At 36.7% G+C, this 26,675-nt stretch overlaps 1 protein-coding gene and 1 long non-coding RNA gene across 3 annotated transcripts; one reads left to right on the top strand and one right to left on the bottom strand.

The window, feature by feature from the left end:
* Nucleotides 1-1,557: 1,557 nt before the first annotated feature.
* fermt1 (FERM domain containing kindlin 1) lies at nucleotides 1,558-14,982 on the bottom strand. Of its 2 annotated transcripts, XM_028439815.1 has the most exons (17): nucleotides 14,877-14,940; nucleotides 14,359-14,466; nucleotides 13,519-13,673; nucleotides 12,787-12,884; nucleotides 12,082-12,217; nucleotides 11,868-12,005; nucleotides 9,619-9,802; nucleotides 9,424-9,526; nucleotides 9,225-9,332; nucleotides 7,608-7,739; nucleotides 7,401-7,450; nucleotides 6,429-6,553; nucleotides 5,975-6,081; nucleotides 4,777-5,001; nucleotides 4,566-4,690; nucleotides 2,369-2,510; nucleotides 1,558-2,284 (listed from the first exon to the last, which is right to left on the bottom strand). In XM_028439815.1, the coding sequence occupies exons 3-17, from the start codon at nucleotides 13,667-13,669 to the stop codon at nucleotides 2,111-2,113; spliced, it is 1,998 nt and encodes a 665-aa protein (XP_028295616.1). In that variant the 5' UTR covers nucleotides 13,670-13,673; nucleotides 14,359-14,466; nucleotides 14,877-14,940; the 3' UTR covers nucleotides 1,558-2,110. The 2 variants fall into 2 exon arrangements, with proteins under 2 accessions (XP_028295616.1, XP_028295615.1); XM_028439814.1 differs by lacking the exon at nucleotides 14,359-14,466 and having other exon boundaries at nucleotides 14,877-14,982.
* Nucleotides 14,983-15,571: 589 nt separating this feature from the next.
* LOC114458018 (uncharacterized) lies at nucleotides 15,572-26,049 on the top strand. The gene is made up of 4 exons (XR_003672984.1): nucleotides 15,572-15,658; nucleotides 18,283-18,340; nucleotides 24,701-24,789; nucleotides 25,520-26,049. It is a non-coding gene; the product is annotated as an uncharacterized LOC114458018 (long non-coding RNA).
* Nucleotides 26,050-26,675: the final 626 nt, after the last annotated feature.

Raw genomic sequence — 26,675 nt, forward strand, 5'->3', positions numbered from 1 at the left:
TGTATAAAAAGAATTATTGAGAATATGTAATTATGAAACAGAGGACCTACATGGGAAAAACTACTGCACACTATAATAGACAATATACAAAAATAATAATGTAAATAATAAACATGATTTTCGGGTCGTGACCCCATTTTTACATCACAAATTTCTGGCACAATGGAGACATATTTTCTCTAGAATTAGGTTTTTTTTTTTTTTTTTAGTTAGTGGAAAAAGTGTCAAGATGTGCCAGCTCAGATATTTTTATATCTGAGAAAGTTTTTTAATATTTATATTGGAGAAAGTGAAAGTTTAGAAGACTTTGGTTTGAAATTGCAAGGTAACGAATAATAATAATAATAATAGTAATAGTAATAATAATAATAATAATAATAATAATAATAATAATAATAATAAAACAAGTGATAAATTACTAGACATATCTGGAGACCCCACATTGGGTAACAACCCCAAGATTGAAAAACGCTGGTTCACACCAAAGCGCTTGGGGAAGTATTTATTGTATTTGATGATCTGATCTAGGCTAACCAAAATTTAGAATTTAGAGGTTTGTGGCATAAAGGGCTTCTCCAATCTTTTGCCAGCATCCACTATAGATTTTAGAAAATCACCACCTCAGAAAAAACACACAATAGCTACAGTTTTTTTGACCCATTATAAGATTTGCCCTTATCCAAATAGCTTAAATAATTCATTTTAGCTTTCTAATTTATCCCAAAGTCCGGTTGTAAGTGATCAATACCATGTCTTATGTATCTCGTATATCTACAGGCTAATATGCCATGTTAAATACAATAACATTAAGTACATACCGAACATTATCTGGTTAGATAAGAGTTGAATGTATCCCTTCTTATGTGTAAGGTTTCTTACTGCCAAACATTGACTGCGCTAATGTGTAAGTTGTTTCAGTTTATACGCAAATATCGACTACTTTAGTCTGAATTGATGTGTCAATTCTACTCGCCAAGAGGCTTCAGCACCGAAGTGTAGCAGTGAGAAAGAGAAAAGTTACTGTTGCACCATACAGTTGGAGAAAATTACTGAAAATTACTACAAAAAGATACAGAGAATCCCATTCTCAATATTTATTAACATTTTACCTCAAATGTACAACAAACATGCATAACATGTACATTTCTTTTTAAATGGTGGAAGGAAAATAGAGTTAATGTCCATAACTTATCAATACACAGGGAGAAAACGTAGAAAGACAGGGATTTAGGTGAAATTAAACTTGGGTTCTGTAGGAAACAGGCAGTGTTGCTAACCTCCAATCCATTGTCTAAATAAAATATATTACACTTTTCACGATATGAAAAACATATGGCTTTTTAAAATGCATTGCCAACCAAATTCCAAATCAAAACATGTTTTTGGAGTAAAAGCTTTTTTTTTGTGTGCGTGATCGAAAACTAATTACCTCAGAATAAAATAATCCTTCACTGTGTTTTCAAAGTCACCAGTGTTTCTGAAAAGAAGTCAAAATGAATGAATTCATAAACCCCAATCATGATTTAAAATATTGTCCGAGTGTGTATCATTGAATGGAAAAAATATTAAAAATGGACTTCCATTTTATAATCATGCATAGGACATTAGCCATAGTAGTTTAATGGGTTATTTTCCTGTTATTAAGACAATTAAAACCTTAAATTTAAAGGACACAATTTGTGAGTGTAAAATCTCACATTTCTTTAAGGAAATGATCAAGGGTGAAACAGGCTTCTTATCAAAAATATTTTCCTGTACAGTAAAAGCTATTTTCTCTTATTGTCTTTCAATAAAAAGACCTTTGGAAAAAAAAAAAAAAAAAAAAAACCTTCTTACAAAAACTGTCCAAATTTGAAGAGACAAAATATACCTGTATATTTACATGAACACTTCTTCTGGAGCAGAGTAAATTTGACTAACTATTCACACACTGTATAAAAACTGATGGTGCTTGATGGAAATGTCTCCATTCAGCATCCAAAGTTACACCCACTTACTTCTAGATTACTGTTTATCTGACTACTGAAAGTGACAACATGTCCTTTGACGTTAACGCATCTAGAAATAAAAGAAAGATTCCCTTAAAGGAGCCGGTATCAAACTATAGCGTTCACTCTTGGCCTCCTGTAAGTTTATGAAACAGTTCTTCATCTAGTGTTTCGTTCTGGTCTTTAGATCGTGTTGACAGGAAGATGTAGCCACCGATGAACTCGTGCACCACTTTGCAGTCACAGCTCAAACAGCAAAAGGCTATTGTTACATTCTGGTCAAATTCAATTGTCACCTGGAATCCCAAACAGGATACACGTTAGTCATTTCTCTGCTGTGAAAACTTCAAAAGATAATGATTGACTGAAAAATGACATACCTGTCTTATTTCCCAATTTACGTTCCACTGCTTCATGTTGGCAAACCTCCACGTGGTGACAGGCAAGCCAGAGGACATGTCGATACGAATCAGGCGGTTGTAGGAAATCCCCAAAATTTCATCCTTCTTGCTGCCCTTGAACCTTCAACATATAAAGAATCATCTGTGATATAATATACTGCTTTAATTCGAACAAATGCAATAATAGAATAAAATCAATATTACAATAAGTGAAAGATTTGATGCAGACAAAACAAAACAATTACATATATTACTGCATACACATACTCTTTGTGTTCCAAAGGGGGTGGGTGGGAAGTATAAACTTGTTAGTCCCACCCCCTTTTCCTATATTACAGTTACAAATAATACATTATTTCCAGCCATTGCTGCTGTTAATACATTTTGTCAAATCGTTATTAGATTTTGATTAAATACACAAACAAAAACACATTACACACTTTCAAAATTGTCATACAACGTAAAAATATTTTCTTTATATTTTCTTTTAAATTGATTGACATCTGTACACTCTTTAACTTCCATGGGTAAACTGTTACTGTTATTCCACATACTGATATAGACAAGCTTCTCTTTGTTCCCTCCATTCACAGACCTAAAACTAATTTTATATCTTAGTTTGTAAGCTCCTCCCCTCTCAAGAGCTTTTGAACGTTTTCAGGTAATCATTTATTCTTGGCCTTAAATACAACTTGAAGAGTTTGAAAAACAACAAAATCGGCCAATTTGAGTAACTTTGACTTAGGAAACAATGGGTTTATGATATCGAGTCTTCTCCTGATTGGTTTACGTTGGCAGCACCATTGGAAGGCGCAGTCATCGACGAAAGGAGCCAAACTCTCCGAACTCTCTCAGATGGATTCTGGAACTTTAAGAGGAGTGGATAGTTTGTTGGCCACACTATTGGATTACTGATCGAATTGACGAGGAACAGTGAGGCTGGCAGTCATGTTATGGCTAGCCCGTCTCAAAACACCTTATCTATTCTCACACCTGTCCCTCGTGTGATATGTTATTGTCTTTATGTCGGTCGGGATGTAACTGAAACTGAAGTTCCTAATGAAAAAATGAAGGTCTTTGAATTTGAATTTGTAGGATATAAATATCTGGCATTATGTATATAGCGTATTGCTCTCTTTTGAAGTTTAACTATTGAGTGTAAATTTGTTTTGTATTTATTTCCCCACATTTCTGTGCAGTATGTGAGATATGGCAGCACCAGAGAACAGTAAAGAATATACAGTGATCTGTGATCTAAAAACCAGCCTTGCTCTACTGAGGACTGCAACACTTTCTTGAAACCTTTTTTTTTTTGCACGTACCTAACGTGTGATTTCGATCTACCAAATGATCATTCCCAACATTTCCTTGTTGCTCAAATGTAAAACTAGTAACTAGGACTCGGTTTTCCAAAAGTAATCAGCTCGGGTTCTGGATGACAGATCGAATCAAATCTTGAAAATGGGTTTTTCAAAAGAAAAAAACTGATTAGATCATGATCAAACCTTTAGTTTAGGTTTTTCAAGAACTTTTTAGTTCAAAAAATTTGGATTAAACTGATCCCATTAGAAGGGTGGATTCAGCGTGGATTTCAGACCTAAAATATAATGAAACTTTAGAAATATATCAAATAATACTATATTTGGATCATGCAGGGTAAGGCCTACAAGATATCCAATTCATTCATAAGGTTCTAATTTAATTGGTTCATCCATCAGGCTACAGTGATTAGGTAGGTCAGTATAGGCCTACAGCAAAGTAGAAAGAGTTTGGCTTTATAAAATAAAACCCCCAGACAGCTGTCAATATTGACCACAAATAATATATTTAATACTGTCACTAATTGATGTATATTTATCACAATCAAAAATATTGTACAAAACCAAATCAGAAATATTGTCTAACTATTGCGTCCCTTGTTGCACGTGCTGTTTGCTGGTTCTGGCAGAACACAGGAGGTTGGTCAGGGTCTCCAAAGGCTTGAATTAAAGATGAGCACTGGTTATCCAGATTTGGTGATACTGAAATGTTTCTATACGGATCAGATTGATTCAATCCGATGTTGCTTTGAAAAACTGGATCAAAAGTAAGATGGATTACGTGATCATAGATTGCAAAAAATGATTTTCAAACCTTTTTGAACAACTGGGCCCTGTGCATACTACATGAACCATACCTGACGATGTAATAGTTAATACCAAACTCTGGAAGTGACTGCCAGGCTTGGATGAAACGCATCTTGGCCTCCATGAGTGAGAGGCGTGCAATGTTCTGGTGAGCCTCCAGGATTCGTGCCGTCAGCTTTAAGCCACAATTAGAGAAAAAGCTTGTCAATCACACTCACATTCATAATAATAATGTGTTTTTGATTCTCCCTTTGAACAAACCTGTTTGGTTTTGTGCTTCTTGGCGGAGCGTGGAGAAACGAAGCATTCTGCGTTCATGTCCATGGCGTTGAGGTCAGGCGCAGCTTGACCAGGAGGGGGCGCTAGGCTTTTCATTTGCAAAAAAGACTGGATGTTCTTGACTTCTGACTTGTAGGAGCTGTAGGCCATGGTCTTGCCTTTGGAAGCCAGAATACAAGCAGCTTTCCACTTGGCGTACTGTGTTTCCTGCACCGGTGGAAATGCCACATGACATCGTATAAGACACGTTCCTTATGACATTATAAAATAACACAGATAATGTTCAAAGCAAAAATAAATGCTCTTCCAGAAGGCGTTCAAAAATACTACAGACCAGCAAATACAGCCTAAGAGATCAATATAGTAGTAAAACAAAGATGGGTTAATTTGTGGAATACTGTTGATAAAGAAATAAAAACACACGCACGCACGCACGCACGCACACACACACTTTCTTTTATATACAAAAAAGGAAAAAAGAAAGGATATAAAATATATTTGTTTTTTTTTGCATTATCTAAAAAAAAAAAAACAACTGAATTTCATTTGTGTGTATTATTGAGAAAGGTTGAATGTTATGATTTATGTTGGGCAAATAAGCATTTTTGCTTCTGCCTGTTTCAGTCTTGTTATAAATTTCTACATTGCAATTTATGTTTGAATATTTTCTGTTGGACTGAAACAAACAAATAAACTGAAAAAAAAAAAAAAAACTGAAATATTCAATATGACCTACTCCCCACTACAACAGTGGTTCTCAAACTTTTTATTTCCAATTCTACGTATTTCTGAATCCAAATTCTCCATTTTCTCTGAGATAAATGATTGATAACACACATTTTAAAGAATCTTGCTTTGTAAATAAGTGAAATGAAACAGTATTTCCTCCTGAATAGATTTATTTCTGTAGTTTTTATTTTTTCCAGTCGTCTCCCGCCTGGCGTGGGACCAAGACTGACCTTTGTATTTTTAGTTCATGTTCTAAGTAAGATCATTTCTATCAATATTATAATCATAATTTTCAACTATAAATAATAAAAAAAAAAAAATGATGCTTTTGTTAGTTAATTTTCCACTTTCTCTCTTTTTCTCAAGTACCCCCTGTTGTGCCATTGAGTACCCACCAGGGGTACACGTACCCCCATTTGAGAAACGCTGCACTACAAGCGAGAAGCCTTACATTATCACATCGGATGTAGACCTCATTCATCCCGTCAGCTACGGGGAGCAGGAGCTTGATGCCAAACTTCTTGTCTGTGACATTGACATCAGGGACCACCTCACAGCCTGGAGGGGAACACACATCCTGCTGATGTTATCAGAGAGTTCCCTAAAACTACAACTACCGTTGCAATACAGTTCATCCGTTACACTTAGAAATGAATCCTTGCAGATAGCGATGAATTTAAAACTCACAATCACAAATATTTCTATCAGGGTCGGACGGAATGCTCCGAAAAACAAGATTAAGGGATATAAGTTTCAAACCAGTAATCAAGACTTGATAACATTTTCGAATCAAGCAAAACAGGGAAGTTCCTTTGTTCGCCCCGTCGTAAGTGATAAAACTCACTAAACATATTAAAAGTGACTAAAAAGTATGTTGTTTTTTTAAAGAAGAAGAAATAACTAACCTCGAAGGTGAAACTGTTCGATTGGTTCGCCATTCGATGCTTCTTTGTTCTTGTAGTAGGAGATGGTAGTATCCTTAAATACAAACCAGTACTCTTTGTAAGGCCGCAGCGTCAGCCTCCTGGGTCTGATGGGAGAGAGGACGATGCAAGCATACAAACAATAAACATTCATTGCACTGTTGCACTATGTGGCATTTGTACTGCTGTACCTTTGCACTGTATGTAGATATTGAAAGCACTTAAATATCTAAAGATTTTATTGTTATTTTATTGTCATTTTTTAATGTGTTGTAACACGATTGCAAGCTGGTAAAATTTTGTTGTATGACTTGTCTTATACAAGGACAATAAAAAGCTATCTATCTATCTATCTATGTATCTATTTAAATGAATAAATTAATAGGTAATCCATACAGACGGATAAATATAGGCTACATTTTTAAAACTGCAGAGAGAATTATTATGAAAACACCCATAAAAGTGAAGAACTTAATCCAAATGTTCTGCATTTATCAACAAGTTCTGCTGAACTACATCCGGACCCGCGCCAAATAGCCCTTACCACGTTCTCAAGAATTCAGTGGAATGACTTGGCTCCACCGAGTAAAACAAATGAAACTGTGCAACGTCAAATCATAATCTACATTGAATTGCCTTTAAAATGATATATCACATGACTATGTTCTGATAAATGTAGAAATTACCGGAAAAGGGGGTGCCCCCCATACTTGGTCCCTGAACTAAAATGAGTTTGACACCCCTGGTCTAATGGGAGCATTTTTGTAACTGTCCGTTTCTCAAAACCCTAAATAAAAGTCCTTTCTCTGTTTCCCCATTTCCTTTCTGTGTCTTTCCTCTCTTTTTTTCGGTTCCATTTCTGGCAAAAAAATATCGTATATTACCTCATCATACAATCTGTAAAACCTTGATATGAAACACAGCTTATTTAAGATAAAAGCAGTCATGGTTTACCTAAACAGCCGGAGGGTATCTGCCAGCTCTGGAATGTCTGTAATGTCTTCCTGGAGGAAAAAAACAAACACCAACCTTGTGTCATCCAGTGACGTAATATGTTAAAACAAATAAAACGTGTTTTACTATGACAGAATAAAAACCTAAAACTTTAGATTTATGTCATCATCACCAGCGTGTGAGTGTTATAAGGAAATATATAATTACCAGAATATTATCTGCATGGCCACATTCCAGTGTCACCTCCAGGTTGGAAAGAGCAGCTTCTACTTCATCAATTTCTGGTTCATTGGACTTGTCCAACGGCTCACTTGACATAGTTAATTTACAAATGTGATACTGGGGAGGAAAATGAAGTTTTACTCAACAAACAGACACTTTAACTTCCTACTCATTTTGATTTGCCTTTCTCTTCCCTGAGAGGACTTAATAGGTTAAGCAGGAGGTGGCATGAGTCAGAGGGAGATTTTTAAGTGCAACAATGTGTAGGTGAGTGAAACACTGTCTGTGAGTCACTGTGATTTCTAAATTTTTAAATAGAATAAACAATGTTAATGCCACTCTTATAAGTGCTGTTTATTGCAGCAAACGTTTTAAGGAAAACACTCATTTGTCCACATATTCCTTTTTTTTTTTTTTGTCCACATATTCGTAGCTTTCAGACTTGAGCACAAGTTATCCACGGACATGAAACAAAAAACTGTTAGTAAAAATAAATAAAAATAGTTTAATGATTAAAAACCTAAAGCACATGCGTCAAACTCAGGGCCCGGTGGCCAAATCAGTCCCTTTGGAGCACCCAATTCGGCCAGCAAGAGAAAGTAAAAATGACAGAGAAAACATGAATTACTGTGTAAATAAAATTTAACAATATTTACAGGGGCTCACAGTTTACTTATATTGCATGATTGCAGTCATTTTTAATGTTAAAATGATGAAAAAACTGAAAATTCTTCCAAAATCCTTAGATTTCCCTCAAATTATGACGTAATATTACCCTAAATTAAATAGAAATTGGTCACAAAATCAAGGAAATTTAAAGTGAAGATCCTGTTGAGACTGATTTGTGTCACTTATTGCTTGGATATGGTCAGTTTCTTACATATTTTGGTATTTTATGTATACGTAGAAGTGCAAACTAGGGCACAATAATGTTGAAATAACTCGTTTTCCCGCAACAAATCTGTGGCTCACTTGAGATAAAACTGCTCCACATTTGGCTCCTGAACTAAAATGAGTTTGACACCCCTGGTCTAAAGAGAGCATTTTTGTAACTGTCCGTCTCTTGAAACCCTAAATAAAAGCCTTTGAAAATGTATAGCAAAGGCAACACAGCACAAAGTTATATAAAATGACAACAAAAGCCGACAATGACCAAATATGAAAGCTTATCAGCTGTTAGTTTCCAGTGTATACATTTGACTGATTATAATTTCTGATGCTGCTGTCTTTTTCAATTCATTTAGGTAGAAAAAAGGAGAAAAATTATACATCAGGACTAAAAACAGGCAGAAAACACAAATGATAGGTGTTATTGACTGTTGTAATGACTGTGGTTTTTTGCTACCCTGCTGAATGGTAATCAGTGGAACATCCGCATTGTGTGGCCAGAGAATAACATTAGTGTGTCAGCTTCCTCTTGGCAGGTCTAAAGCATACTTTTTGTGCCTTACACTATAATCAAATTGAGAAACAATGGCCAGAAATGAGCAAAGTAACACCTCAGTTGGAGTTAGCAATGCAGAAACTCTAGCTGCAAATAATCATTTAAAAAAAAAGAGCACAATCTGGGATGATTTTAGAAAGTCACAGGTGGAGTATCACCTGCAATGAAGCAAACATCAGCATTTCCTCCTCAGTGCAGTCTATTTCCTCCAACAAGATGGACCAGCGAGCTTGTTCATATAGCTGAGTTATCCTGACAGCATCGTACTAATAGATGGAAACAAACACAAAAAAACTTAAACAACTTATATACAGATATATATTTTTCGCATGATAAAGTCAACACTGAGACTCATACTTTAGGGTTGAGGTCAAAGAAGACATTGTACTTAAAACGAAGCAAAAGCTTGTCATCATCTTGAATATCCTGCTCCATCAGGGACCGAGATGAGTCCAGCCACCTGCCAACAATCCAAACACTTTAGCTCGATTTTCAATCAACACAGCATTACTTTATTTTGTTAAATTTGGCTGAAAAGCTTTTGGTTTCCACCCTGCATGGTTGATCGCTTTGTCCACTAGCGACAGCGGCTGGTAAATCTTGGCTAACTCAGCAGGTGGTAAGTTTGGTTGACTCTCAGCCAAAGGGTTTTCACCAAACCAAAGGCTGGTGGCAGACATGGGCATCCCATTCTCTGGGTCATAGGTCGCCGTCATGGTTTTACTGTACATTGGACCTGGTTTGAGAAAAATACAACAAAACGTTCACTTTCTCTTGTTTAAAAGTTACAAAAACCCTGTTTTTGACGATTTAAAATGAATGTCTATTGGCTTGAGAGTTGCTGACTGTAAGAATAGGGATGTCCCGATACAACTTTTTCAGTTTCGATATAATACCAATATTGCAGCCGATACCGATATAGATCCAAGACGACATCGGCACGAATCATATATGCCAATAGAGTTCATACTCCTGTGGTCATTATTGTTGAGAAGATTTGGATGAAATCTATTCAAATTAATTCTAATTTGAAAGTTTGGCCTGATGGTGGCGCTAGAGAACAGGTCGAGGTTTCATTATCAAGGGGTTATTTATGTATTCAACGAATAAACAAAGTGGCCGACTCAAAAACTTGGTCAACAATTTTCCGAAAATCATTTTCTGGAGGCAAATATCCCTGGGGTCAGATTGACCTCATGGGTAAAATGTGTTAGTAATAGTTGAGGTGAATAAGAGGGTTAAAAGACATCATCGGTTTTTCAATTTAAGTGTTCACTACTAGAGGTGTATCAATCCGATATTGATATCGGCCCAATATCAGCCAGAAAATGAATATCGGATTTTATCGGACTGCATCTAAAATCTCCGATATAAGCTCTCCGATGAAATGTTCTTCTTCAGCACTTCTATATATGATACCGATATTGCAGCCTTGCATATTGGTCGATACCGATATTGATCCGATGCAATATCAGTACGAATCATACGTACTTTTATTACTTGTTTTTTAGTGTGGAATGTTAGAAAAGGCTTGATCAAGTGATGTTACTCAAACAGAGAACAATAGTCAGCAACAGTAGGTTGGATAGAAGTAGAGGTGTCCCGATCCGATATTGATATCGGATATTGGTTCAATATCAGCCAGAAAATGAATATCGGATTTTATCGGACAGCATCTAAAATCAACGATATAAAATTTTCCGCTCCAGCACTTCTATCTATAGATGACTATGGTTCACACTCCAACAAAGTAAAATACTGTTGCTGACTGGATCAATATCGGTATCGACCGAAACACAAGGCTGCAATATCGGTATCAAATCGGAAGTGAAAGAGTTGTATTGGGACATCTCTAGATAGAAGTGCTGGAGCAGCAAATTTTATCGGAGAGCTTATATCGGTGATTTTAGATGCAGTCCGATAAAGGCCGATATTCGTTTTCTGGCTGATATCCGATATCAATATCGGGTCGGGACACCTCTAGTAGAGAACACTGAAGTTGAAAAACTGATGATCTCTTTTAACCTCAAATCTTACTAACACATTTTACCCATGGGGTCAAGCTGACCCCAGGGATATTTGCCTCCAGAAAATGATTTTCAGAAAATTGTTGAGTCGGCCACTTTGTTTATATGTTGAACACATAAATAACCTCGACCTGTTCTCTAGCGCCACCATCAGGCCAAACTTTTAAATTAGAATGAATTCATCTTGAACAACTTTCATCCAAATTTTCTCAAATTTACTGACAACATTAATGACCACTACAGTATGAACCCTATAGGTTATGGTGATGATATGATCTTATCTCTCGCGCCACCATCAGGTCAAACTTTCAGTTTTAGAGTTAGTGTATCTTGAAAATGTTTCATCCAAATCTTATGTAATTTGGGGTGCACATTCATGACTCTCACAGAATTAATCATATCGATTGATGTTTTTATGCTTAATCAATTGCACCCATCAAATTAGGAAAAGTCATGAAATATGAAGCAAAAATAAGAAGTCAACTGTTATTCTATTAATGATAAACATGGAATGGTGTCAAATTGACTCCAAGGATAATAGGAGGGTTAAGAAAATAGTTTGAGATAATCTGAGCAACAAGTGCAATTTCCTACTATTAGTACACTGTTCATATTTACTGTTCTTTAATAAATATATAGCTGACTTATCTGATTTTTTTTTTAATGCAGTAATTTAAATTAAAAATGTAGTTGATCAAATTGATATATAAAATACAATTATTTTACACCAACACTAGAGCTTGTCCTCTCCACTTTTTGTGACATTTAAAGCACCTGTTCCACTCGTCCCTCCACTAAGTAAATCAATATCCCAGAGGTCCTCATGTGGCGAGTTCTTGTCTTTCTTCTTCTTCTTCTTGGAAGGATCATCTGGAGGCTTCAGGAGTGACAGCTCCTCTGATCTTCTAATGTCTACGATCAATGGAAGGGCAGCATATGTCATTTGCCGTGTTGGGAAAGGGCGTGTGGATTTTGGACGTTCACTCACTGAGTACTCTGCAGATCTCTGCCACTGCTTTAAAGACCACGCTGGAGAAGCTGACGGTCATTTTGACGGTCTTCATGTTGGGAAGCTGCAGCAACAGTGGTTTGTGCTGAGGCGTGTAACGCAGATCAGCATCTGCCTATAGAGCAAATCACAGCTGAAATACAGTATATTAATGCTGATCACATCTTTCTTATTATTGGTACAGCTTCATGTGTGACAAACAGAAGAATGTATAAAATGCATTTGAATAAATACAATGACTTTTACCAACTTGAACCGATAACTTAACTCTCTTTATCACTGCCCACACACAGAGCTTTAAGCAGTTTCCAAACCCTCCACAATAAAAGCCCTAGATTGAGCTCGTAGACGTGCAATCAAAAGCTAAATACAAAACCTGTTTTCTGTTAAAAAACAGAAAAAAAACTTGTTTAAAAAATCTGCTTGATTACTAAATAAATGTAAAAAAAAAAAAAATTCAGGAACTGCCAACAAACCATTATTGCCGTACTTAAACAATTGATGAACTGCAACTTCTGCTATCAGAATAAAGTTTAATATATCAGCAAGATTGTTTCTAAAAAGCAGCGATTTGTTTGTAATCTCTTAATGTATTAGAAATAAAAAATCTGGGAAATTCTGAATTAAATTGTGGCTAACATCTACTATCATTTCATATAATTTGGTTCCCGACATCTGTATTACCTGAATCCCATACTTGTCCAGGGTCCAGTGGGTCTTCAGTAGCCAGCATTTCCTCTGTTCCCACCATAGAGCATGATCCGACCAGTCCTGAGGAGCCTCTGCAGACAAAAAATAAAGAAAGTGTCTATTGGTACGGACAACCCTTGGTGCTATTGGTACGTTTATCAAAGTACACGTACGTAGCTTATTAGCGTTAGGTTTAGGGTTAGGTTATAACCCTATATCGCAACAATTTTTAGGGTAAGGTAAAGGTTTACGGTTAGTTTTAATCTTAGTCACTGCGTACGGATAGAATGTCAGTATATTGACATGGCAACCGTACGAATAGCCACTGCCAATAAATAAACTACTGATGCACACCTGTGACTCTTATTTTGAAGGAGGTTCCTATGGTTGTTGCATATTCTTAAACCACCTGCATGGAGTGCCTTCATTTCAGTTACATTTGTGACTGTGTTTATTGTGGATTGTAAAGTAATCTGTGATAAGATCCTGGCTGATCTTTGCCCCCCGAGGCCAAACAATTCAATGAATGGTGAGACAACAATGGCAGAGCAGAGCTGAAGAATGTAGGGCACACATAGGTGTGGTAGCGTAAATAACAAGGCCTACTGTTGTTGCTGCCGGGGAATAAAAAGCAAGTTGTTGGGAAACATTGAAGTCTAGTTTATGCCATTTAATTCCACCCACACTTAAGGAGTCGCCTGCTACCCACTGACTACAGATACTTACTGATTTTTTCCACCAGCTTCAGCATGAGGCCACCAATGTGCAAGTCCCCCTTCACCCTCAGCTTAAACTTCATGGATTCATCCCCGTCTTTCTGATCAATTTGCACAGAGAGCTCCCACGAAGTCTCTCCATACTCTGCGGCTGTGATCATGGCCCTGTTGTAACCGAGACAGAGGCAAAGGGAGTTTGTCCATGTAGTACTTCAACGTTTAGATATCAGTATCACAAAGGACCACGAGAAACACACGTTGATGAGAAAAACAAGCTTGGATGTCTGTAAAATAAATAAGTTAATCTCTTTTTGTTTTCGAGCATTAGGAAACGTCTGCGACGGCGGGATGAGTCAGTGGATTATGTTTCTCAACAACTAAAAGTTGGCTAACAGATTTTTGGTTATGTGTGAATATATTGGACTTGGACCTTAGACAACTTGTTTCTAGTGTCAAATTTGAGATATCTGAACAGATAAGGGCAAAAAAAAAACCCACAAAAAACAAGACAACCACCTAGTTTGGAACACATCAATATGTAATACATAGATATTCAAATTAATGTGACTTAATGTAAGATGTAATGAAGGTAGGAAAGATGAGGGGAGGGGGAGGGGAAGGAAGGGTTCAGCTATGGAATGTGTGGCAAGCAGGGACAAGAATCTGGCTCAGGAGGGATCTACAACACTATAATCGCCTCGCGCTGGAATGATCTTTCCTGTCTGAACACTAGAATAGTGCTGAGTTAGCGCTGAATACACAAACTTTGAAACAAACCGGACTGGAAAATGATCCACAATTACATCTACTTGTTTTTCCACTTGACCCGGCCAACCCAGTGGAAGTGTACCTCCACTGTGCAGAAGTCTTTTGCCGGAAGGCGTGATTTAATGAGCACCTTTTGTCTTTCCTTGTGCTGCTCCCACCTCACACTTCATAACATAAGACTTGACATAACCTGCACAAAAATATAGCTCAAAATAATGGTTACTTGTAGACACAAGACTTTAAATATATATATATATATATATATATATATATATATATGAAAATTATTGAAAGATTTCTCCTTAGAATGGCACCCAGGTACATCATAAATGACTCCACATTCAGCAGAATACAGGACAAGTTCCATAGCAGCATCCATTATTGTGGTTTGCCCTATTACTTTAAACTAATAGCTGTACAAAGTATCACTTGCAATAAAAAATAAAATAAAAAAATTTGAAAAAGCAAAACAGAACCAAGAATGAGTTTTAACAGTAAATGAAGCCCACACAGAATACAACTTTCTTCATTCTAAGCGAAAATAATGGAAAAACAGTACAAATCCAAATAAACTAATGATAGAAAATCAGTTTTTCTTACCTTGATCAATAGTACAGTCAACTATTTTCATTAGGATTTTCCAGAGAACTGCACTGGACCAGGTATGAAGTCTTGTAAAGAAACCACGCCCAGCCCACGCAGGTAGACCACACGTTGGTGGGGAACTGGGTTGCCAGATCGGGGTGTCCTATTTCAGTAACAGCATCAAAATGTGATCCGCACTTATCGAATTTTTCGTTTTGAGTTGTTACTTTTTGTAAAGGCGCTCAAAACTTAACACACCACTATTTTTGCGAAGAAGACTTGACAAACAATTCAATAAACATTGTATAGTTGGACTACAGTATTCAGGGAAACACAAAGGTAGGCTTGGCAGTCAAATAGTAATTAGTTGTCAGATAAAAAATGAACAGCTGGTGATTCATGAGAAAATGAAGGAAGAACGAAACAAATGTGTATTTGTGGAATTTACAATTTATTCGGCGGGAAATTATAAAACGTATCTGGCAACTTTGAGACGTCTCAAGCTAATGTCGGTATGTGAGCTAACGTGGCGTAAAAGTTCGACCTGGAAAATGTGTACATTTTGTGTTTCTTTACTAATTGTTCTTATTGGAAACCCATTATTTACGACACTACGGCGAAATGTGATATTTGAGCAGCACCGAGTTCGCTATTGTTGTTATTGTTGCGCTATACAAATAAAGTTGAATTGAATTGAATTAATTCGGTAGCGAACAAATCGCACATGCGCAGGTGAAAGCAATTAATATCAGTCATTTTCTGTTTACCTCCACATCAACGACAATGGCTTCGGAAAGGTAAACCGAATAACACTGACAATAATGTTTTATTAATTGCAGCTTCTTCATAGCATAATACTAATACAGTAGTCAAAGTTTTGTATTAGAAGTTGAGTTTTTAGACGAATAAATACTGGGTTAAAAGCTGTGTTTGCTTGCAATAATGTCAGACAGTATTGCACATGATATTCAAATGTCTAGTCTACTGTTATTGCTATTTTTTCAAAAACAAAACAATAAACTTCCCAGACCAAACAATTACATACTGATCTACTGTCATCTTCAATTTAGAGAAACTAAAAATAAATGCTAGGACTTGTTTAAATTAAATGTCGAGCAATGGTTCACGTATTCATCTATGGAGGTTAGATGTGTCTTTATTATTAGATCAAAAAAGTCGCTTCAGTTTAAAAAAAAAAGTATTTTCAATCAACAAAATGTACTTGAATTTAAAAATAAATCACATTTTCAATCATATAAGAACGTGTTCAAATGCAATTTTTTTTTTTTTTGGGTGTCAAATATTCATTTGTATTTGAACAGGTTTTTTTTTTTTTCTCTGATTTTTTTTTTAATTTAATAATAATTAAAAAAAAATAATAATCTACCTTCATACCCATCTTCTATGAATGTTGTTGTTATTCTTGGTTATGGGATGAAGGTTATCTCAGCTGACTTGGAGTGCAACAATATTTATGTTAAATAGTTTAAACAAAATGAAAAGATCATTTAAAAAAGAAAAACAAATTCAATGGTTTTTCCTTAACAACATGTATCACTTGACTTAGTCTTCTTTCGTCCCAATTTTTACTGCAACTCCAAACTCACATGAATTACAGTGATGGGTGCTATTTTTCTAATTTATCTGTTATATAGTCATTTTTTCTATCATGTGATCTATTTTGTGAAGCCTGCCACCTTCTGGTTACTTTTAGCAGATGGAATTGAACATAAAGAATTCTAAAATATAACATCATGGGGATATCAAATATAAACAGAGCAGATAAATTAAATACAGATTATTCACATTGAGTCATTTTGTAATCTAGTCAATTTTATCAAGTTCAATCTGAATGAAATCAAACTTTATTATTAATGTTCCTGCATCTTATCACTGAGTATTTACACTTTCTGACTACAAAATGAATCTTGAACATTGGGAAGGGGACATTAAAAGAAAATAACATACATTGGAGAACCTTCTAAAATTCATATTTTATAAAACACATTTGTCCGAAAGCTAACATTGATCTTAGGTACTCGATGTAGCTGCACCACCAGACATATGAAAATATATCCATGAATATTGGTGACAATAAATCAAAAAAACACGTGTGTGTATGCTGTGTTCTTCTCTGCGCCTTGGCCTTGCAATGTGCACATCAGAATCAGCGTCTTGCAAATATTATTATACAATGTAGAACTGTTGCCAATTAACCACAGTATTTTTCACCAGACTGTTTTTATTCTGCCACATTGATTAAAAACAACAATTCAACTTTGATATATGAGAACTAATATATAAACAAAGTACATAAAAATTTTATATTAAAATCCATTCATTTTCAAACTCACTTGCTCCTGTTTTACAGGGTCGCGGGGCTATATTAAAATACAAATTAAAATATTAATTGAAGATCAAAAAAGAAATACAAACTTAAAACGTATATACCGTACATACACTCTAAGGCAGGGGTTCTCAACTGGTTTCAGCCTGGTACCCACATTTTCCCACGGGCATTAATTCGCGACCCACTTTTTTTTTTTTTTTTTTAGAATTCTTCAGACCAAGTTTTGTTTTTCAAAAATAGCTGTTGAAAACACACACATACATAATCTTTTTAAAAACATAAGTCTATATATTTTCATGTGCAACATGCATTTCACAGCATGCCTGTCAAAAAAAAGTTTATTTCAAAATAAAAGACAAGTCCAACATGAGAGACTTTATTTTTTTTATTTATTTTTGACCAGCTGTCCGCGACCCACCTAGTACTGGTCCTCGACCCACTTTTGGGTCCCGACCCACCAGTTGAGAATCACTGCTCTAGGGCAGTGTTTCCCAACCTTTTTTGTTTCATGTACCCCCCGAGGCCTCTCTTCAGATTAGGAGGACCCCTTCATCACTCCAATTTAGTAACATTTCTTGTTTTATTTACATGTTAACATGTTGGCCTCTGAAATCTCCTACTGCTTGAAAATGTCAACCTGTACCTTTACCGCACACTAAATAATAAATGTTGTCCATTAGAGATTGTATTTACCTCAATTTTTAGTAATGTGCATAACATATTAGTACAATTTAGTTGGATATCAAGGCCACAATATTGTTTATTCCATTAATGCCATTTATTGTCAATGGGTAGAAAATATGTTGGATGATCATGTACAGTGCCTGAAATAGGCTTAAAATTGACTCAGCATGATGGAACTAGATTCATTAATGTTTCCAAGTACCCCCTACAATGTGTTCAAGTACCCCTGGTTGGGAACCACTGCTCTAGGGCATAATTTAAGCTTACAAAGTGTTGAAAGAGTGGTACACCATGACCATGTTGACAGTCCATCAAAGGTACAACGCATAGAATCTGCTGTGCTAAATATACCATCTTCAGTAGCCTTATCCTGTCATACTTTTTCAGAAATTTTTTACAAATACTTCAACCTGGAAAAGCATCTTTCAGGGAAAAACTACTCATGGTGAGTTTGATTTCATTGTTTCTGTCAATAATTGCATTGCTATGACATCCCCTGTTTTGTTTGTTTGTTGTTATTGTTATTTAAACAATCAACACGTTTCACTTTTATCAAACACTTCTTAAAAAACTACATAATTTTTCAGTTGAACCCTAACAGTATATTTTTCTGCCACTTAGTGGCGCCAGCATACTATCCTGATCAGAAATGTTTGCGTCAGTTCATGCTGAAGTTTGTTTTGTTTGTTAAAAGCACATGCACTAGATTTTTTTACCAATAATGTTGGGATGATCAAATCAAGCTTATGATCTACATTTGGGTGTCAAGTATATATTATAATTATGTTTCCTCCTTAAAATGACAGAAAACAACAATAAAACAAGACAAAAGAACATGGTCATGTCATAAGTCTACATTGAAGAAAAGAGTTTACAAATGTGCAGTTCACTTTATTAAACATGAACTGAAAGGTGTGCAATTTTGACTAGCAAAAAATCAAATGGAAAAACATTGGGTTGGAACTAATTACCACAGAAGCCTTTAAATGGCAATCACTCATCAATACTCAATATCACACACGAGTTATTAGGTTTAAATTGTGTACCGTACTATGTTAGCATGTAGCTAACCAAATCAAACTCTACTACTTTCTTGGATTAATGTTAATTTTATATTTTTAAGTGTCCTCACCATCTTATTGTGGCTTCACTGCCTCACAGCATGAGAGTATGAATTCAAGCATTCATAATGCATTTTTTTTTTTTTTTTTGTGAAATTTGTATGTTTATGAACCAAACCGTGAACATTGTCAGCTGCACGATGAACAGCTGACACACAATTACATTAGAGATACAGGTTTCCTAAAGTCAGAAGACATCAACTGTAACAATTATTATCAATCTCTTCAGAACATTACACTTAGGCATTATCAGTGGTTTTGAAATTAGTTTTGGATTTTATTAAAATTTAGGGACTCTGTTTCTTTTGAGTGGCTATGTGCATACGAGATTAAAGACTATGCTGAAAGACTGAATAAATATAAATAAATAAAGCAAAACAGATAATACAAGCCTTACTTTTAAGTCTACACATTAAATTGTTTCCTCCATTTAGAGGTTAAACCAAATTAATGGTTTAGGGCTATGTTGCTTTTTATATGGATTTTAGACCATCACATGAATTAACATAAAATAATAACTAAATAATTTTATATTTTTTTAACTGAAGGTTTGAGAAGTGAAAGGCACTTTCTCCGGTAAGTTACATGATCGTTCGGACTTGGAGGGACCAAACAAGCCTGCCAGTCCGTCATACTCTCCATTGTAGCTGGATTGCACATCTTACTTGAGCCTTATGCAAATGCCAGGATATATTTTCCATGACAAAAACAAATAACCTTAAGTCTCATAAACTATGCCCTTGTTGTGACAACTCAAGGAAAATAGCACTGTTTGAAGCTTTTAGGCTTAAATAGGCTACATCATCTTAACATCCTGTAGTTCTGATGTTGACCCAGTGTCCAGGCTAAAGAAATGGGGAAAATCTAAATGCTACTTGTCTGGTGGAATGATAAAAAGTGTTTTTTTTTTTTTAAAGTGATGACGAGAGAAAGAGAAGGAAAACTTTTAAACTGTGGGTTTGAATACAATAAATCACATGTACTGGCTGAAGTTTGCCTGAACCTACTTGGAAGCTGGTGGGAAACAACATCTGTAGAAGCCCTCTTCGGCTTTCTAAATTTATGGAAAGAGAAACCTCCTGGTGACCTGGGAACACGCTTACCCAATTAGCAGCCTCGCCGACGGATCAAATGGAAGTGAAAACATTCACTGCCGTGACGGAGTCGCATCACAATGCTCCATTCATGCAGCCAAGACTTATGTTTTTGGGGGATGAGGAGAGCTGAAGTTGGGGGGGGGGGGGTCCCTTTTAGGCATGTAGTGGGAAGGTGGGATTGACGAAGAGCTAAGAAGGAAGCAGAAATGAACTTACCTCATCACCTTAGAAGCTCTGAATCACGACTTCACATTGATTCAGACTGTTCATGTTTCACACTGTTCAAAGGTCTTCTCACTTCGTAAATTCCCATTGAACGCAGACTTTCTGCATCCGCTTGGAAACCACAGTCTCTCCAATCCAGCTACCTTTCACCCCGTGGGATCAGTGCTAAGGGGTCAGGAGAAACACCACTAGAAGCGAGACCCTTGACAATTCAAGGCTCAGAGTAACAAAGGTTCAGCTGCCTTATGGCCTTTTTCGTTCTAGCTCAGATTTTCTTTTCTGCCTGAAACGCCGATAAAGAAATATAGTTTTGAGCCTTGTTTTAAATAGTCATTTATTCTAAATCGCTTCGTCTTGATTGGAATCATAATAATAGGATTTCTATATGTTTCTGCGAGCGTCTAAATATGAAGTTAAAGATAATATATTGGTTTGTTAAATGTCAGCATTTGTAAACATATCACAGAAAGCAAGATAGAAAAAGAAATAATATTAATCTGCAAAAATTGTTTGGAAACGCATGAAATATCATTTTTTATTCTCATGTTTCTGGTTTGATAAAATTCCTCTTCTCTTTTTCTTTGAGCATTCACTGTTTCTTGTAATGATGAGTCTGTTAAAGCTGATATCCGGAGTTTCTGAGAAATCTGTGTTTATGTATCATTTTTTTGAAATGCGAAAAAATACTTAACTAGTCTACTAGTGGTCTACTGCCGTTGGTCATTCATATACATCAATGCATATACTGTAAGTCCCGCCTTCGTCCTATAGACCCCGAAACAAATATAAAATTGCGCCGCGATCGCCCAGCCAATAGGCTTCGACTTCCTGTAGCGAAGACTGTCAATCAAAGTGAATGCGCGTGTGTAAACTGTGCACGAAAACAAGGCCGCGCGTCACTACAGCAAACAGGTATCACTCTGAGCAGCATAGCGTCATGGAGGAGCGCTCCGAAACTCCAAAGCTTCTACTAAAAAACAAAAGAAAAGTCCGGGTACAAAGCTTGCGGATGAAAGTCTTTGTGACCGCAACAGAATTTATCTCAGAGCTGCTTTTCAAAGGTGGAGGGACTTGCAGCTTTTAAAAGGATTCCGAACGGACCCTGATTTGGCGACATTTCTCATGGACAGGTAATAAACATGTTTTAATCAAGCTACCATAAGTGAAAAACAATACTACACGTGTGTTGGTGTGTTAAACATTGTTGTTATGTTCCGCGATGCGCAAGCACAAAAGTGAAGGCTTGGCTTCTGGTAGATTGGCAGAGGCTGGAGGGGAAGTGGACTGGCTTAGGGAGGAACATGGAGACATTCGCTTTTGAACTTACTCTCTCTTTTCATCCTCCGGATATCGGCTTTAAGACAAATGCCACCATCTTATCTCTGTATGGAGCGATAAGGGGGCACAATGCAAAATCTAGCAATAAAAACCTAGATATTATATTGTCTTTTAAGAATTTGCTGTTTATCTTTTAAATGTCTATATATTTGAAATGTTTTATGTTTTTCTCTTGTTTTACAAAAGGTAATACACACAAGGTCATGCCTTTTATACACAACAGTTAAGACGGATTTGTATTATTTCATCTCTCAATGCTTTCAAACATCTGACAGAAATAAAGCTTTTTATGGTGTCAGGGCAGGTAGCCATAAATACAAGTACTCAATGCATTCCAAGCATTACTATTGGAAGAAACATTTCTAAACTACGGTTTGAAATATGATACTTATTGTATGTTTGAAAAATGTGTTTCTGTGGCTACTGTATTACAACTTACATCACAAGATATCACATTCCATGACAGTGACAGTATTTCATTACTTTCCAGATGTATAAAAGATATGAACACAGACATGCAGAGGGATGGTGAATATTTGCTAGAGGCAGAGGCATGGCTCATTTAAAGTTAGAAAAAAGAAAAGAAAGACACATATATGACATCTTTAAAAAGTTCAACCTGATGACTTTAAAGTTTCCTTCTGCTGAGGCTTTTGTCCATACTTTATCCATCATTTTCAGTAGGTGTGACTGAAAGTTTGAAGCAGCTGACATCCCTGGTCCAATGTGAAGCTACCAAAGTTAGGGTACGAAAAGAAGGATTTTAAATGCTATGATTTCTATTGGAGTTGTCATGGTACAATGAACAAAGTCAAAGTGGTCAATCAAAGTTAAAATAACTCTGGTGCAAATAATTTCACTGCCAACCAGCCACATCTTGTGTTGCATAGCAACAAGAAAAAAACTGCCATTGATACTATAGCTTCAAGTGACTGATCTTAGAGGTACATAGGGCGTTGTTTTCATTTTACACACCACATCAGTTTGCTAACCGGTTGTGAATGGGTGCCATTTTGAATCATGCAAATATAGGTAGCCTCTACCTATATCAGCTGATGGGGTCAGTGTTGTTTTTGGCCAAGTCTTAATGGACCATGGGGAGAAAAGTCGTACTGAGAGTTAGAAAAGGTCACATAAACTCTAGCGGGATTACTTTACCAACACTTTCCAATGCTGAGATCTTGTGAATGGATCCATTATGGGTTGGGTCTCTGCGCACGGAAAGCAAACCCTGTCAAGATTCAGTTCATTAGCACCTAGTCTAGTGTTTGAAGTCTAAAGGGGAACCCCATTCAAACATACCTAAGTGTGCATGGCGTGCGGTTGTGAATCACAGTGTTCACGTACGCACGTGTTCTCAAGCACATGCATGTTGCCTTGACTTCCACAAGCATCGGAGACTCAAACAGTTTCCAGAGCAAATGGCTCTAGAGCAAATAAAATTTTCCATGGAGCTATAAAATGTATGGAGAACGAACAGGGGCCACATTGGTGCTGCTCTGAAGGTGGGAAACAACCCTGAGAATTTGTTGAAAAAATATATACATAAGGGCTTGATGTATTTATGTTCTGACAGTCAGTGACCTTGACTCTGTAAATAAAAACATTTCACAAGCATATGTTAAACAAAGCACATTTATATTGCACAGTGTTGAGTGCACTCCCCTGAAAGAAATTGCACTTGACTTGAACTCGATACATTAAAACTAATCAAGAAGAACTCTCAAATATGTAGAATACCGTCGCAGTTTTCCTGAAATTAGTCCGCTGTCAGTTTTTTCCTGTATTTCAAGCTATCGTGTGAGAGGGGACCGTGTGTGTTTTTACTTCTCTTTTCTTTTGTGATTTGTTTGTTCTGTGGAAGGAGTCCCTGTGCCTTTGGTCAGACAAAAGTGCCGCGTTGAGCAAAACCTCCACTCCACTTTTATGGTCAGTGTGGGCCGTCCTATTTGTACATGCTTAGAGAAAATTAGACGAGCAGCTGCTCATGGCTGTCCTATTTCTGTTATGATCTGGGGTTGTCTGTTAAGGCCCTGGTGGGGTCCTTTTTCAGTTGGCTTTTTATTTAGTTTCTGTTTCCGTTTTAAGTCTTTGATATGTTCTCTCTAATGTGTTCTGCTAGTGTATTGGCCTTCGATTTACCTTTTTCTGTTGGTATGGATTCTTGTGTGTCTTCACACTGTGATTGTGTAGCTCCTCCCACTCCTACACAGGTGGGTCTCCCTGATTAGCTCCCTTCCTTTTAGAAGTGCTAGGTCATTGTGGGTTTGTTTGGTCGTTGTTTCCCAACTTGTGTGATGTGACAGATTCCTCAGTGAAGCCAGGTTTTGTGTTTTGGATTTTTGTAATAATTATGGACTGGGTTTATGAACGCTACTCCTGCCTGCTGCCTCCTTTCTACTCTGCATTTGGGTCCTCTCCCACCACACCACCCTGTGACAATTTCATGTTGGCTTTTCATGATAAAAATATGCAATGGTAAACCTTGCTGTTTGGATCCAGAAATATGCGGCCTGCATTTCTGTACAATTACCACTGCTGTATTTCTGGCCTAAAAATGAGCAATGGAAACAAATAGAGGTTTAGGATAAGCTAAGGTTGAGGAAAAGAAACAAGGCAGGCGACACGTAGATGCTTCTGTTACAGAGTGAGGATATTGGAGAAAAACTGTTCAGGGTAATTATTTGATTAAAAACAAATCATGAAGTAATTCCACTTGACTCAGAGAGAGAAGTTGAGTAACAAGTTACAAAGTAAACTGCATGGAAAAAAAACAACACTGGTTGCAAGTTCAAATATGAAATTAGAAAATTCTGGATATATATATATATATATACATAGATAGATTAAAGAAGGAAATGAACAGATTGTAGATACTGTAAATTAGTTTGTGTTGGAGAAGTGTGGGTATCTGGGTTGTCTCTCTGATTCTGTAATTAATATATTGGTGTTCAAAATTAATGATTTTTTTGTTTAACAAAGGAGAGATTTGATATGGTAATTACAAACCTCTCTCTTTTTCAGATCTGGCCAAATACTGCACACATCAAGGTTTCTTGTGCATCTGACCAGCAACCCTAAAGCTTGACTCCGTCTTCCAAACCATTATAACAGTAAGTCTAAGGGTTAAGTTCTTATGATCCCCTCTATAACAGTGCAGCATTACTGTTGGACAAATGGCTTTTGGCATCGTCATGATGGGACTTGTTGTGTTAAGTGGGTTAGCCCTTTACTAGTAAACTCATTACTGCAATGGAATTGGCTCCAGCAGCTTGGAAATGGATATATATATAATTATAAAAATTGGATGGCCTGTTTTATCCACCAAGGATGCAACAATGATGAAGAATCGTTGAATTGTACATCCGTTTTACCTGTTGCTTTTGTCCATCTTGCTAAAGCAGTTTTCTACCACATTCTATATTTTGTTAGACTCACAAAGCACTTAGAGCTAAGTTTAAATCATGAAAAGACTTGAATATAATTGCTTACATAAATAAATGTCTGTTGTGGAAATGCTTCCAAATTGAAAAAAGTAATGAATTTGCGTAAGAACCTAATTTACATGGATCAGTTAAACCTCTGTTGATGCATGCGGACGGTTGTGAAATCTTGTAGGTAAATATAATATCTGACAGCGTGACAGGAATAAGGAATAGTCCTCACTCGGAATTGAGTTCTTAGACTAATCATCCATGATTATAGCCTTCCAAGCCAAAGTACACTCCATGTGAAAGAGGTTGTTTTCATCTGCATGCTTTAGCAGAACAGCCGGCTGACAGTGTTGCCTATTCTCCTGAGGCCTCTCACTCTTTTTTTTGCTTTCATTTGATGGGTCTGCAGCAGCTCCGTGAGCTCCCAGGGACTGGCCTGGAAGACCTGGACAACATTGGCTCAAGGAAACTTAGTGGTGTCATTTGGCCGTGGTAAACTGGACAAAAGCATCCCTTGTTGTCGCAAGCTGTTTATGGTGCTGCTTTCTGAGCACCGGGGAAAGGAAAGAACAGCCAATGAGCATTGCCAAACAAACCTGCTCCAGCTCACCTGTGCAGTGAATGTGGACCCGAGTGACCCAGATCTGGATGGAAACCATTGCAAATATTTCCCAGCAAGGTCTGTGGAAGAAACCTTTAACAGGGCCTCTCAGCAGGGAATTTACCTAACTGTAAATGACTTTGACTCCCTTAGGTTTGTGTCATCTGTTCCTCAGAAGTAGTAAACAGTGGCCTTACCATCAACACAAAGCTCAGTCTGCTGCAAAGTGTGGGCTAAGGGATAATAAATCTTCAGTGCCTGGGGCATCCCATTACTATCTAAAGTTTTTATTGAACAGCGGGGCAAGGTGTGAAGGTAACTGAGATTAGGATACTTGTTGATGGGCTGCAAATCTGTTTATTGCCTTGTGTGTGCAAGGTGTGCTGGTCACAACACAAATAAAACTAAGTTTAGAAGCATGAGTTCTGCAGAAAGTATTTGGCTTTGCTACAGAAATTGAGTTACCTTGGCTCAGCATGCATACAAAGAAAGAAAGCAACCTTGGGAACAAATACATAAAATAAAATGTGGTTTAACGAAGTGCTATTGCTTTTTCATTACATCCAAATGTTAAAAAAGAGAAAAAAGCTGCTTTATTGACGATTCACCTTATTCAGGTGCTGAGTTCAGATGTGATCGTGAATAATTCTTGTAGGCAGCTGATAGGAAATCAGCACTGGGTTGACTTAATGAAGTATTTTAACCACATAATCAACATTTAATGCATATTTTGAGATTCTGTCAAGCACCAATTGTGTGTTTTTTTTGTTTTTATTCTGCTTAGTAAGTTACTCTCTGTTGCCTAGAAAAGTCTACAGAGTTAAAGTACTGTTTTTCTACACTGGCTTTTATTTTGTAACTTTTTTATTTTTGAAACTGAAGCGAGAGCCAGCGTTCTAGACTGGCATGATGCTGCAAATGGCTTGATGTGCTTTGCTGAGGTGTGGTTGCACACTAATTCATC

The sequence above is a fragment of the Gouania willdenowi genome, chromosome 24 (assembly GCF_900634775.1).
Source record: "Gouania willdenowi chromosome 24, fGouWil2.1, whole genome shotgun sequence".
In the NCBI taxonomy this organism is placed as follows: Eukaryota; Metazoa; Chordata; class Actinopteri; order Blenniiformes; family Gobiesocidae; genus Gouania; species Gouania willdenowi.